Below are 13,514 nucleotides of genomic sequence, written 5' to 3'. Positions count from 1 at the left end.
TTAGTCTCTAAGGTGCCACAAGTACTCCTTTTCTTTTTGCGAATACAGACTAACACGCCTGCTACTCTGAAGCCAGTTTTTTTCCTGTCCTCTGCCATGCCTGACTGAACATTCACTGCTTGGGAGGGAGGAATCATTTGTCCCTATTTTAGTTAATTTTCTGCCTGACACACACTCGGAGTGAATTTCACTTCCCATTTAAAAGTATTTAGGTTATGGTTAGCTGTATAGTTTATCTAATGTGTTTGTTTAATAATATCTTTCTGGAGCTCATGAATGGGATATTTAAGGTGAGAGGTGAGTTATTGGTACTATCCTAACTTTAAATGTCAGACAACTATTTCCTGTACTTGGATCCCAGGGAAGTCATTAGTGGTTTTCCATATTGTTGAAGTGGTTGCCAGATTTCTCCCACATTGTGGTGCAAGAATGAAACAAAAAAAAAATAGTGGGCTGCTGTTACTTTTTTCTTTTCTAAAATATGTTTAAAATAATAAAAGCCTTATGTTTTTGTAATGAATTTATTCTGTATTAGTGTAATATGATTGTTCCCATCCTTGTAATTGAGACAGGGTTATTATGGAAGCAAACTACAATCCTATCATCGTGTCTCTGTGACTAACTTTACACATCATCTTACACAGTTATTTTGATCTCTTGATCTCAGGATTTAATCATCAGATCTGAACCATCTCTCTGTTTCTATATCTACTGCTTTCCTCTGCTGTATTGTTATAGCTTGTTTAAAAATAAATTAAAAAATAAAATACAGTAAAATATAATTAAACACTTTATTTTTAGTTGTCATAAATCCAGTAAAAAACACAGGAAACATTTGGTTTTCTTAGTTTTTAACCTAGAGCCCCAAATAAAGAGAAGCTGCATTTTAAGTATACTATATTGTCAGGCATTCTTGTCTAATTTTTAATGGTTTCACTTTCGGAGAAGAAGTGAAGAGTAGGATAAGTGCAATATTTTTATAAAACAAACTTATTTTTGTCTTAGCTCTCACTCCATTCCCTTATCCCACAACACCACTTTGCATATCATCAGCAAGTCAGCAGGATCCTGCAGCAGCACCTGGCAACAACAACTACTTCTTGAAAGAAAGCAATACCTGAAGTGAATGAGAATTTGTCTCTCCTAATTAGTCTAGCACAGAGTGGGATCAGAAACACCAAAAGATCCCTGTAGTGTGGTTCCCACTCACCACTAGTGCGCCTCCTTGTGCAGCTGGGAAAGTAGCTCTCATGGCATAAGGTGCCCCTTTCTGGTCCCTACTCTTTCTGTGATAGTCTCTCTTTGGGTAACTTGGCTGCCCAGGTCTCCATTTAGTACACTCCTTCTTGGGTTATGAAGTCAAACAGGACCACTGTCCAAATGCCTTCTCCAAACAGTATTCAGCCCCGGCTTCGGACTCTGTGCCACAAGACCAGGGGCTGGCAGGAGAACAGAACACTGCCCACTATACCGGCTTCCAGCCCAGGGACACTTTAACCAGCCATCCAGATCTGCTTGGTCCCCTTCCTTTTTCTGTTTCCTTGGGCTCCTTCCTATCCAGCCTCTCTCTTCCTTGTCTGTTATTGGGTTTACCATGGGAGCCTACTATACTTCTGTTGGCTACTCCACCCCTTCCTAGCCTCTTTCTAGGCTCCTTACTCCTTGCCCAGAGATTACTTTCCCCAGGACCTTCCCCTGTTCTCGATGACCTCCTTCATCTCAGGGAGTGACTGCAGCCTCCACCTCTTTTCAGTCTCCTGGCTTTATAGTGCTGTCCCAGTCATTCCCCAGCTGGGCTTCACTCTTAATTAACCGCCGCTCTCCCTATTTAGGTAATGACAGATAACCTAATTAGCCTCTCAAGTCCTTGTTAACCTATCAGAGTTGATATGGGGTGCATCACACTCCCCAAAGAAATGGGCATTTTTGATAGTGGAGGAGAGTGGAACGGAGCTTTACAGGGATTTTAAAAATGGTGGGTCTGTTACAGATTGCATAGGAAAGAAGAGAAGCTGTGGTAGCCTGCCCCAGATGCACCTAGTGCTGTTCAGTTTTGAAGTAGCCACAGCCTATTGTCTTAATCTGATTTTAGTTTCTCTTTGTTCCTTTTGAAGGCCCATTGTAGTGCCCTGTAAACATGTATAACATATGTATTTTAGAGAGAGAGCACATATGAAAGATACTGTTACTTACACTTTTTTTTAAAATGGGGGATTAGAGTAGTAACCCCAATGTACTTAGACTGTAAACGATTTGAGGAGGGGACTGTGGTTGTTGTTGTTTTGTTCTGTGTGTGTTCAGCACCTCGCACAGTGGTCCATGACTGTGGCTCCTAGAGGATACAATAACATGAATAATCAATGATGATAACATATTGTCTTGGTCTGTCTGTTGTGAATTTGAGTTTAGAATTTGATTAATAGTTACAGCGAGAAAGAAGTCCTTAGAAATACAACTATATTTCATGAAGAAGTGTTCACAATGTAATTTGCCATAATCATGATCCGATACTCATTTGAGTGGGTATGTAGATCAGTCATCTAGTTCTGTGAGCAGCCATTTCCTATTTCTTAGAAGCTGTTAAGTAAGCCCATAGGCGAGGTGAAACTGGTACCCAAAATGAGAAACTGTCATTTTTTGCACAGACCCGAAACACTGCAACATGACTGACTACAGATTTTACTGTTTAAGTTAATTTCAAACCTTAATGTGGTGTTTATTGGTCAAAGCTACCAAATGGCAATATAATGAAATATTTTTATTAGTTTTGATGGGCAAGTATTTCTTTCAGAAAAGACTAAGCTTCTTAGCATGTCTTTTTAAAATGGCGAATACCAACGTTTTGCACTATACTAACATGAAATGTTTTCACATCACATATTCATATGTGTCAAAAATCACACAGGTAATTTATAATAAACTTCAATTGAAAATATAGAAAACTGTTGATCAGCTCAGTTTCTCACTGAAGGTTATGCACCAGTAGTAGTAGATTGTGTGCCCATTGTTTGTATTGCTTAGTGGATAGATATAAATATATGTGAATTTCTAATGTAATGCTTTTCCATTTGTAAGCTTTTGTACATAAAACCTAGCATCTAGTATGCCTGATAGAAGGTTTTAATTTGTAATTGCTCATGCATGCAATACTAGTTTTTGACATATTCAAGAGACTAGCTTTTTAAATTGCTATCTTTGAGTTAAACCACCTAGGGCATGGCAGGTCAAACATCTAATAGCTATTGTTTTAGACTATGCAGACTGTAAAAGACAATACTGCATAGGTTTATACTCCGTCTAAATTTTTATGCTCTGAAACATGAGGAATAAAAGCATACTTTATAAAACCGTAAAACTTAGATCCTACTGCATCCATCCAATGATAGTGTATTTGGTGAAAGGTGATACTGATGAAAATATATGCTTCTTGGTCACTAAGTAGATAGAAATGGTTATGAATAATAGCAATAAATGAAAAATTACCACACTAAGAAACTTTAAAAGTAACCTGTGCCTTAGATTTTGTTACAGTCTAGAAATGAGTCATTATTCAAATCTCAAGAGTCAGGAATTTACTGGAGGGAGTAAAAGTTATACTGTCATAAATAGCCCATTTAAAAATTACTGTAATTCATAAACTAAAACCTTAATTTGTCAATTATTAAGAAATCCAAACTGTACCCAGAGAGCTGTAACTTGTATTTTTCTCATAAATTAAAGATTACCGTATATACTCGTTCATAAGCCGAATATTTTTGGTAAAAGAGTGATGCATCAAAGAGCAGGGGTCGGGTTATAAATGGGTCTACACCAAAATTTGATTATTTTAAATTCTATGAAATCATTGAATTGAATGTCTAATGCATTGTCGTTTTGTTTACCTGGAGTGTCTGCATGCATTGAGCCCCTCAGTTCCCTGTGGCCACGGTTTGCCGTTCCCAGCCAATGGGAGGTGGGAAGTGGCGCCACTTCCCGCAGCTCCCATTGGCTGGGAACAGCAAACCATGGCCACTGGGAGCTGAGGGGCTCTGTGCCTGTGAATGCTCCAGGTAAACAAAATGTCCCGACCTGCCAGTCTTACCCTGACAGGCCAGGAGCCAAAGTTTGCCAACCCCTGAAATATAGGGTCAGCTTATTAAAGAGTCATACAGTTTTTACTATTTTTACCTATCCATCTTGGAGGGTCGGTTTATAAATGAACGGGCTAATGAACGAGTATATACGGTAATCTGTCTTCTGAATATGAATCTCAGCTAAACCATAACTAAGGAGATTCTGTGAAGTACATATTAAATACTATGGAGGAGACCTAGCATCTCTTACATCAAGAGCCTTCTTAAATGTCCTCATTTAGAACAACATGTGAGCATGTGCTTAATTCTAAGCATATACTGAAGCTCTGTTGGCCTAAAAGAGCTTTAGTGCTATCCTGAATTCAGTTGTTCTCCTAATCAGAGTCAAAGACTAATAGTTTTTGAGTTAATTTGAAGATATTATTTATATGTGTGCAATTGGAAAATATGCTCATTAATTCTTTTATAAATATTTTTGTCAGGGCGTACGCCTGTAATTATAATAATAGTGATCAATCTAACTTGTTTTATGTTGGGGTCAATTAACGTCTGATAATATAAAATGTTTAATGTTTATCCATAAAAATGTAGTAATAAATAATTTTATTAATTTTAAGTTATAAGTAATAATTTGCTAAAGTAGTGACCACCTCCCATTGCGTTTCACAGTTTGAAAATCCCAGCCTAAACGTTTAAAAAGAGTATCTACAGTGTTTGCTTGATTTTTTTTTGTATATTCCATCCATGTGTGAGGAAGATTGGAATACAATATAGTTTGAAAATGGGTCTGTTCAGCACTCTGTATTATTATTCAGGCATATTTATATAACACCTAAACTGTGCTAGATACTTTAGATACAAAAGTTCCCAACTCCAAAGTGTTTATAATTTAGAGAGAAAAAGGAACATATCAGGAATGGAGGTGGGGGGGGAGGAAAATAATATAACAAAGTAATTGGTTGCTCTTTGGCATATGTCTTGTAAATTCCACAACTTTTGTAATGTGTTTTTAAATTTATATGTTCATTGTCTCCTTCTCTCTGTCTTTGCAGTAGTCAAGGTATCTTAATTCACATGTTCATCCTTCGCTACCCAATGTAAAAAAAGTCTTTTGTTCTCTGTCTTCTTTCTGTTCTGCTTTATACTCACTCAGAATAGACAGGACTTCAGGGAGGAACTTGGGGAGGCAGGCAATGAGACAGGCTTAAGTATCTGGAGGCAGGGGAAGGATTTTCATTGAAAAATGCAAGGTGTGACCAGGTACCAGAGATGGCTACATTGAGAATGCCACACTCAGGGCAAGAAATGAGGCAGACAATCCCCAAAGCTGGTGGCTTACTCTATAATTAGATTTACCAAGCCAGTAACAAAAGAGCTTCTGCAGTACCACCAGAAGTCAAACACAGACCCCTTTAGGCATTCCAGCCCTTGGTTTCCATCCAGGCAACCCAATTTAATATAGTGAGAGGTTATTGAAAACCCATTTCACCATATGTGAGGTCTTTCTAATCCCAAAGAATCAGACACATGTCCCCAGATCAATATGAATCTCAGATTTTGACTGAAAAATCATGCTGTCAGCCAATCCTTAGTAAACTAACTAAAGATTTAATAATATAAGAAAAGAAGAAAGTTACAAATATTTAATAGATCATATATAGACAAATGATAGCAAAGTCCTTATGTCAGGTTTGTAACAGTGTTGGAATAGACTGCTGTCTTGTAAAGTCTCTCTGGTAACTTCCAAAAGATTGGGAGTTCCTCAGTCTATAATTCAAGAGGCTCTTTTTTGTTGTAAAGGAGTCCAGAGAATTAGAGCAGATAAGAGGCAACTTGGAGAGGTTTCAGGTGCCTTTTTATGTCCTCTGCCAGGTGCATGGAAAATTACTTGCCCAAGATGGAGTCCAGGGTCACATGAGCATATCACATGCCCTCACATGTTTTGCCAAATCACAGAGGGTGGCCACTGGCTCCTTACTGTCTGAGGCATCCTCAGGAAGAGCTAGCAGGGGTGGGATGAGTTTCTTCAATGTCCTGTTCTGAGAGCTGTGTCTCCTTGATGGGCCATCAATACATAGCTGTCTAGCCCTGATGTAAATTCTATCTGGTGGGTGTCACCCAGGAGTACAATGCAGGTTTAAGGTACAAGTACATAGCTAATATTTATAACTTCAAATACAAAGATGATACATGCATATAAACAGGATAATCATATTTACCAAATCATAGTTTTTCCATTGACGCCTTACATGATATACTTTGCATAAGATTTATGGAAACTGTGTAACAGTGGTGGTAACAGTGATATAAATGATCACCTTTCGTATACACAGCATCATACAAGGTTTTTCATTGTGAAATAAAAGTAATATGTATCCTTTGCTTCCTTCTGCTGGCATTAAAAAGGATGTGAGTGGAATTCCCGTGAAGAATTATCCTGTAAGTTCACAGTAGTTTAATTGTTTGTATGTATGTATGTATATGTATGTATAGTATAGTATAAATACATAGTTCCAAGTTCCTTTTTGACATTTTTGCTTTTAGACTATTTTTTTGCTCTTTATTAAAGTAAATATTTCCCCCAAGGATATGTCATATTGTATATTGCTATAAATTCATTCATGTAATTTTTTTTGTATGAAATTCCAGAGGGAATTGGCTAGATTATTTCCAGTCTTTATTTTTGATTTACAGACTCATTAAAAAATTTTTTTTTTGACTGCAGACTTTCTGCTGGTCGTTGTTTAGTCATTCTACACCTGTGGTAAATATTTTTTACCAGCAGATGGAGGCAGGAAACACAAACACATTTGTTATTCCTCTATTAGAGCTATTTACCCAAGCAATCCAATTCAAGAGACTGACTATGTAATAAAGACTGCACAAACTAGTGATTGAACCAATTAAAAAATAAATGTGAAAATGAAGGAGGCTGCACATAGACTGGCAAGCCAGTGTCATACTGGCTCATTTTTCCAAAATAGTCATGTACCTTTGTGCTGTTTTCTTCCAGTGCCATGTCTGTAATGCATGACTGTTCAGAAGTGTAGCTACACAATCATAAATGCTACCTGAAATGTGGCATTCTCATCTGTTCTATTAATTGTTTAATGCACATGACAGTGTACATGTTGTGTCTAAAGTAATGGACTGATTACAATCAGTCCATTACAACTGGAATCTCTGTTGTGACTCTTGGGAGACAGTCATTTGCTTGCAAAATGTAATACCTTTATTGCAGTAGAGGAAAGCGATAATTCCTGATGAAACAACAGTGGTGATTGTTTTTGCATCTTTTCCTGATCAGGAAAGATGTATGAAGTGCTATTGTGTTAATAATAAATCGTGTTTTTTTTTTCAGAAGAAATAATTTGTTGATTAGGGCTGAATTTATTTCTTTAGGCTTTCCTTCCACTGGTTAAAAAGTGCCTAAATGATTTAGGAGTCTAAGTCAGTTTAGAAGTTATTTTTATTTGTGAAAATAAGGTTTTGTGAAAAAAGCAAAACCAATTTGTATTTTATTGCTATAGTGATGTAAAAGCTTTTCTACCTTCTGAGGATTTAAAAAAAAAAGAACTGGGAAGTTCTTCTCGGTAGTTAAGGAAGCTGCATCTGATAAGGTTATCTGATGCTTTGTTACCAAATTTTTTGAAGAGAAGTGCCCACAATTATTTAATTGTTTAGTGTAACTTTTTATGCCACTGCCATTAAAGAGTGTTTTTTAATTATTTATTACTTCTATTATGGCAGTGCACAGAAGCTCCACCTAGGATTGTGGAACCATTTTGATTGGTGACATACATATACACAAAGAGCTTACCATCTAGACAGAAAAAATTGGAGCGGGGTGTGGGTGTGTGTGGGGGAAGACTTTTAGAGATGAAGAATTAATCACTCCCATCATAGTTTGTTCTTGTAATAGATCACTCTCTCTGCTAAAAATGTGCACCTTATTTCTAATTTGAATTTGTTTAGTCTGTTTCCAGCCACAGGGTCTTGTTTATGCCTTTCTAATAAAGAACCCTTTAATATCTAGTGTTTTCTCCCAATGCAAGTGCTTATACTCGGGGAGAAGTGTATTAAGATCACCTCTTGATCTTTTTATAAGCTAAACAGGTTGAGCTCTTTGAGTATCTTGCTGTAAGGCAGGTTTTTTTCCAGTACTTGAATAATTTTTGTGACTCTTCTCTGCACCTTCTTCAATTTTTCAACATCCTTTTAAAAATATAGACAACAGAACTGTATGAAGTATTGTAGTATCAGACTCAGTATGGCCATATACAGAAGTAAAATCACCTCTCCTACTTCTACTCTTTAATCAAGTTTATATGCCCAGGGATTGTATTAGCCGTTTCCCCAATAGGATTGTGCTGGGAGCTCATCTTCAGTTGTCTGTATATTACGACCCCTTAATTGTTTTTAAAGTCACTGCTTTTCCAGTATACAGGCTTCCCTTCTATAGATATGGCCTGCATTCTTTGTTCCTGGATGTGACCTTGCATCTATCTGCATTAAAATACATTGTTTGAATGGGCCCAGGACACCAAGTGATTCAGATCACCATGTATTGTTGCCCTATCTTCATTATCATTTATTTTTGTGTCTTCTAAAAGATTTATTAACCACTATTTGTATTTACTTCCAGGTGATTGATAAAACGTTGTATCATGTTGTATTTAGAACCAGTCTCTGGGGAACCTCATTAAAGCCCATCCCCATCTGATCATGAGTCTCCACTGACATCTACTTTTTTGAGATGTCATTGTAACTTGCAACTTTTGTGATGAAAGTGATAAATGGAAAACATCATGTTCTACATTTTAATTATTTGTGGTGTTAATTTTATTATCGTGGAGTGCTGTTTATGGATCCATGGTTAAGGCTGAGCTGAGTTCCCTCCTTAAAGCAGAGATTCAATTACTTTATTGTATATGAAGAATACAACATATCCCCATCAAAGTACAGCACATTCTCTTTTTTGTGTCTGAAGTAATTTTCTAAGAATTAACAATGAAACTGGTTTATTAATTTGAAATATAATAAATTAAAATGTGCATTCTTTAAGAACTTAGCACCCAGCATCGGGCATGTTTTGTTTTGTTTTGTTTCAAATTATTTTAATACAATAGTAGAAATACTTCAAGCTTTTCATATAGTTCATCTCTCAGAAATATTTCAGGTGGGATACAGTTGGAAACTCATTTTTGAAGGATTAATGGCAATTTTTAAATCACTTTTAACTGTTAGTCTTGAAAATACATAGTCTGCAAAAGAGGAGTTATCAATTATTCACTTTCAAACTGGGAGGATGTTAGTGGTTTTCCACAAAGGTCTCTCCTGGGTCTGATACTAGTAAGTATTTTCAATAATATCTTGAATAATAAGAGTGGCGATTGTGCTTATAAAAATTGTGGATGACAGCAAGGTAGGTGTGGTTGCAAGGACATTGGAGGATGGGATTAGAATTCAAAAGGACCTCGATAAATTGAAGAATTGGTTTGAAATCAACACTATGAAATTCAGAGAAAAAATGTGAAGTATGTTGCTCAAGACTCACAAGTTAAATCTGCAAAAACAAAATGGAGAATAACTGACTAGGCAACAATATGATGCTGTTACAAAAAAGGCTAATATCATTCTGGGGTTTATTAGCAGGAGTGTTGTATATGAAGCATTATGTCCCACTCTTCGCAGAACTGATGAAGCCTCAGTATGAGCGTCATGTTCGGTTTTCGGCATGACGTTTTAAGGAAGATGTGGACAAATTGGAGAGAATCTAATGATAACTCTAGAAAACCTGTTAGATGAACAAAGGTCTAAAAACTGGGCATGTTTAGTCTTGAGAAAAGAAGATTGGGTGGAGGGGAATCTAATAACAGTCTTTCAATATGTTACGGGCTGTCATAAAGAGGACTATGATCTATAGGCATTGACACTGTGGGCTGGAGCACCCACAGAAAAAAAAAATTAGTGGGTGCTTAGTGCCCACCTCCCTCCTTTCCCCCCATGCTTTCTGTCTGCCATTGGCCTCCCTGATCAACTCTTTCCCCTCTCTCCAAAGCACCTCCTGCCTGCCATGTTTAGCTGTTCTGTGGCATGCAGGAGGTGCTGGGAGGAGTGGGGATAGGGTGCTCTTGGCAGAGGGGGCGGAACTGGATGGGAAAAGGTGGAGCGGAGGCAGGAAGAGGCAGGGTGGGGGCTTGAGGGAAGGGGTCGGGTGGGGCCTGGGGTGGAGTGCAGGGTTGAGCACCCCAGGGCCCAGAGGAAGCCGGCGCCTGTGTTATGATCAATTGTTCTTCATGTCCACTGAAGCTAGGACAAGACGTGATTAACTTAATCTGAGATGCCCATTTTTGAAGGAGGAAAGGGAAATAATTTTAATCAACCATATCCCAACCTAATATGTTGAAAAGGCTGCTGTCTTCCTTGGTCCCACTGAAGAAAACACAAGAGTAATAATTGCAAAACAAAATAAACCTGGAAGTTCATTCCTCAATTGCACTTTCTTTCTCATAGTGAATTGTCTATGGTTTGACTTGGAGAGCTTTTTCCATTCAGGAATTTTGTTCCCTACATTTGATACTGTGAATAAATGTTTGTTTTCTTTACTTTTACAGTAAAAAAGGAGGAGGAAGATTTTGAAGAAAAGAAATCCGTTAAGAAACGAATCAAAGAACTAAAAGTCTTAGACCCGAAGATTGCACAGAACCTCTGTAAGCAATTTTGATGATAACCAAAACTTTTAAAATTATGTGTGCAGAACTTGTTGGGTGTCTTGTGTTGATATTTTATTCAAATGACGATTTTTTTAATAATCAGTCTAAAATTCAAGCTAATTTCAATTAATACATTTTCAATGTGTGTGTTTATTGAGAATAATACAAATCATCCATACTCATGCTTTGGGCACCATCAGTTATTTAAAAATATAATACCAAAAATGTATTTTGGTTCACTCTCCCTGCAGTCTGTCTCAATAGTCAACAAATTCAGACTATTCGAGATAAAGGGATGGGAGAGTAATTCAGAGTTCAGGTCCCCTGATGAAGTATATCCTGCCAGTTTCCTTCTGTTGGTTTATATCAAGAGAGGGGGATCTAGCATTAATAGAGTTAATTGCAGCTGTCACAACGTAGCGTGAGGAGAAAGAGAGTGTGTGGTACATCTGTATCCCCATGTTATGGTTGTGTGAAGCTTATAATTAGGACTAATGGGACTTAGAAAGGGAACTTAGGTTGAATACAAAGGAAATAGTCTCAGGAGATTTCTCAGGAATAGATTTGTAAAGTGGAAGACCTGTCACTTAAAATATCTAAGCTGCACTCGATAAAATATTAGAAAATAAATTGTAAAGAACAAATGGTCAGTGGCAAGAAGCCAGGGCTGTGGTGGTTTGATCTTCTAATTTATTTAATTCTGTGGTGCAAATAAATGCTATAGGACCCATCTTTTTGCTCAGACATTCCCTCAACAAAGAGAGCCTTTAAATGGCTGGTTATATTTTCTTCATAATCCTTATCCAGCAATCAGCTTTCAGAAACTTGATATGTTTGGCAGAATGTTGTCCTAATATGAACTTGATAAAATTAAATATAGTCAGTGTTACCAGGCTGACCTGGTATAAGAATCTGTTTTTAATTGTGTATGCCTTTTCAAAACTTGAATTGTTGGGATGAATTTTCCATGTTGGGTGTCAGCCTCAGACAAAATTTTGGAACACTTCAGCCCAAATTTTCTGTGGTCTATCAGAGCTTTGAATCATAGGTACATATAGTAGGGCTGTCAAACAATTAAGAAAATAGTTGTGATTAATTGCATTTTTAATTGCACTGATGAACAATAATAGAATACTAAGTCAAATTTATTATAAATATTTTTGGATGTTAGTCTACATTCTGAAATATATTGATTTCAGTTATAACACAGAATACAAAGTGTGCAGTGCTCATTTTATATTTTTTATTACAGACATTTGCACTGTAAAACATGAATATTTTTCAATTCACCTCATACAAAGTACTGTAGTGCAATTTCTTTATTGTGAAAGTTCCACTTACAAATTTAGAGTTATTATTTTTACACAACTGCACTCCAAAACTAAATAATTTATAACTGTAGAGTTTACAAGTTTAAGCATGAAAGGGCATATGACTATTTAGCATATCTGGCACATAAATACCTTGCAACGCTGGCTACAATGGTGCCATGCAAATATCTGTTGTCACTTTCAAGTGACATTGTAAATAAGAAGCAGGCAACATTATCTCCCGTAAATGTAAACACGCTTGTTTGTCTTAGCGATTGGCTGAACAAGAAGTAGGATTGAGTGGACTTGTATGAGGTGAGTTGAAAAATACAATTGTTTTATCTTTTTTACAGTGCAAATATTTGTAATAAAAATAATATGCCTAGTACTGTACACTTTGTATTCTGTGTTGTAATCAAAATCAATATATTTGAAAATGTTGAAAAACATTCACAAATATTTATAATAAATTTAAGTTGGTATTTTGTTATTGTTTAACTGTGCAATTAAAACTTCAATTAATCGTAACTAGTTTTTTAACCTAGTTAATTTGTTTTGTGTTAGTTGCATTCATTAACTGCAATTAATTGACAACTCTAATTTATAGCAGTTAAAGTATTCTGCCCAAAATTACTTTAATAACAAATTGGAGCTAGAATTTCTGATGGCTGTGATATGTAAGAGGGAGACATGGACACGGACTCATAAAATGTAGGGCTGTAAGGGATCTCTAGAGATCATCTAGTCTACCTCTCTGTGTTGAGGCAGTACCAAATATACCTAAACCACCCCTGAGAGAGGATTCCACTACTTCCCTTGGAAACTTAGTCTAGTAGTTAAATGTCCTTATAGTTAGATGGGTCTTTTTTAATATTTAACTTTTGCTGCATATTAAGCCACTTACTACTTGTCCTACCTCTGATGGACATGAGCAGTTGATCACAGTCCTCTTTTTCTAACAGTCCTTAACACATTTGAAGACTGTTATCAGGTCCCCTACAGTCAACTTTTCTCAAGATTAATCATGCTCATTTTTTTTAACTTTTCCTCACAGGTCAGGTTTCCTAAACCTTTTACCATTTTTATTGCTGTCCTGTGAACGCTCTCCAGTTTGTCCACATGTTTCCTAAAGTGTGGCACCCAAAATTGGACACAGGAGTCTAGCTGAGACCTCACTAGTGCCAAGAAGAGTGCAGCAGTTTTAGGAGACTAATTTTCTCCTCCCCTTATACCCTCTCACTGGGTGATGTCTTCCACTTACATGATTTGAACTACTATCTCTATGCTGACATCCCAAATCTTCTCCACTAGGTGTCTTCCTTCATCCAAACCTGCATTTCAGTCTGCCTTTTTTTATATCTCCTGTATGCTCCATCAACAGTTTAAACTTAATACAGACACTCCCCGGGTTACGC

At 36.8% G+C, this 13,514-nt stretch overlaps 1 protein-coding gene across 1 annotated transcript in view; it reads left to right on the top strand.

Moving 5' to 3' along the window:
* The window catches only part of DIAPH3 (diaphanous related formin 3), a 531,747-nt gene that overhangs the window by 232,265 nt on the left and 285,968 nt on the right, over positions 1-13,514 (top strand). The window contains exon 18 of the mRNA XM_077806852.1: positions 10,691-10,786. Within this exon, the coding sequence (XP_077662978.1) occupies positions 10,691-10,786 (96 nt within the window). The remainder of the gene's footprint in view (positions 1-10,690; positions 10,787-13,514) is intronic.

This window comes from Eretmochelys imbricata, chromosome 1 (assembly GCF_965152235.1).
Source record: "Eretmochelys imbricata isolate rEreImb1 chromosome 1, rEreImb1.hap1, whole genome shotgun sequence".
NCBI lineage: Eukaryota > Metazoa > Chordata > Testudines > Cheloniidae > Eretmochelys > Eretmochelys imbricata.
Note: the sequence above shows the minus strand (reverse complement) of the source record. Positions and strands in the feature narration are given on the sequence as shown.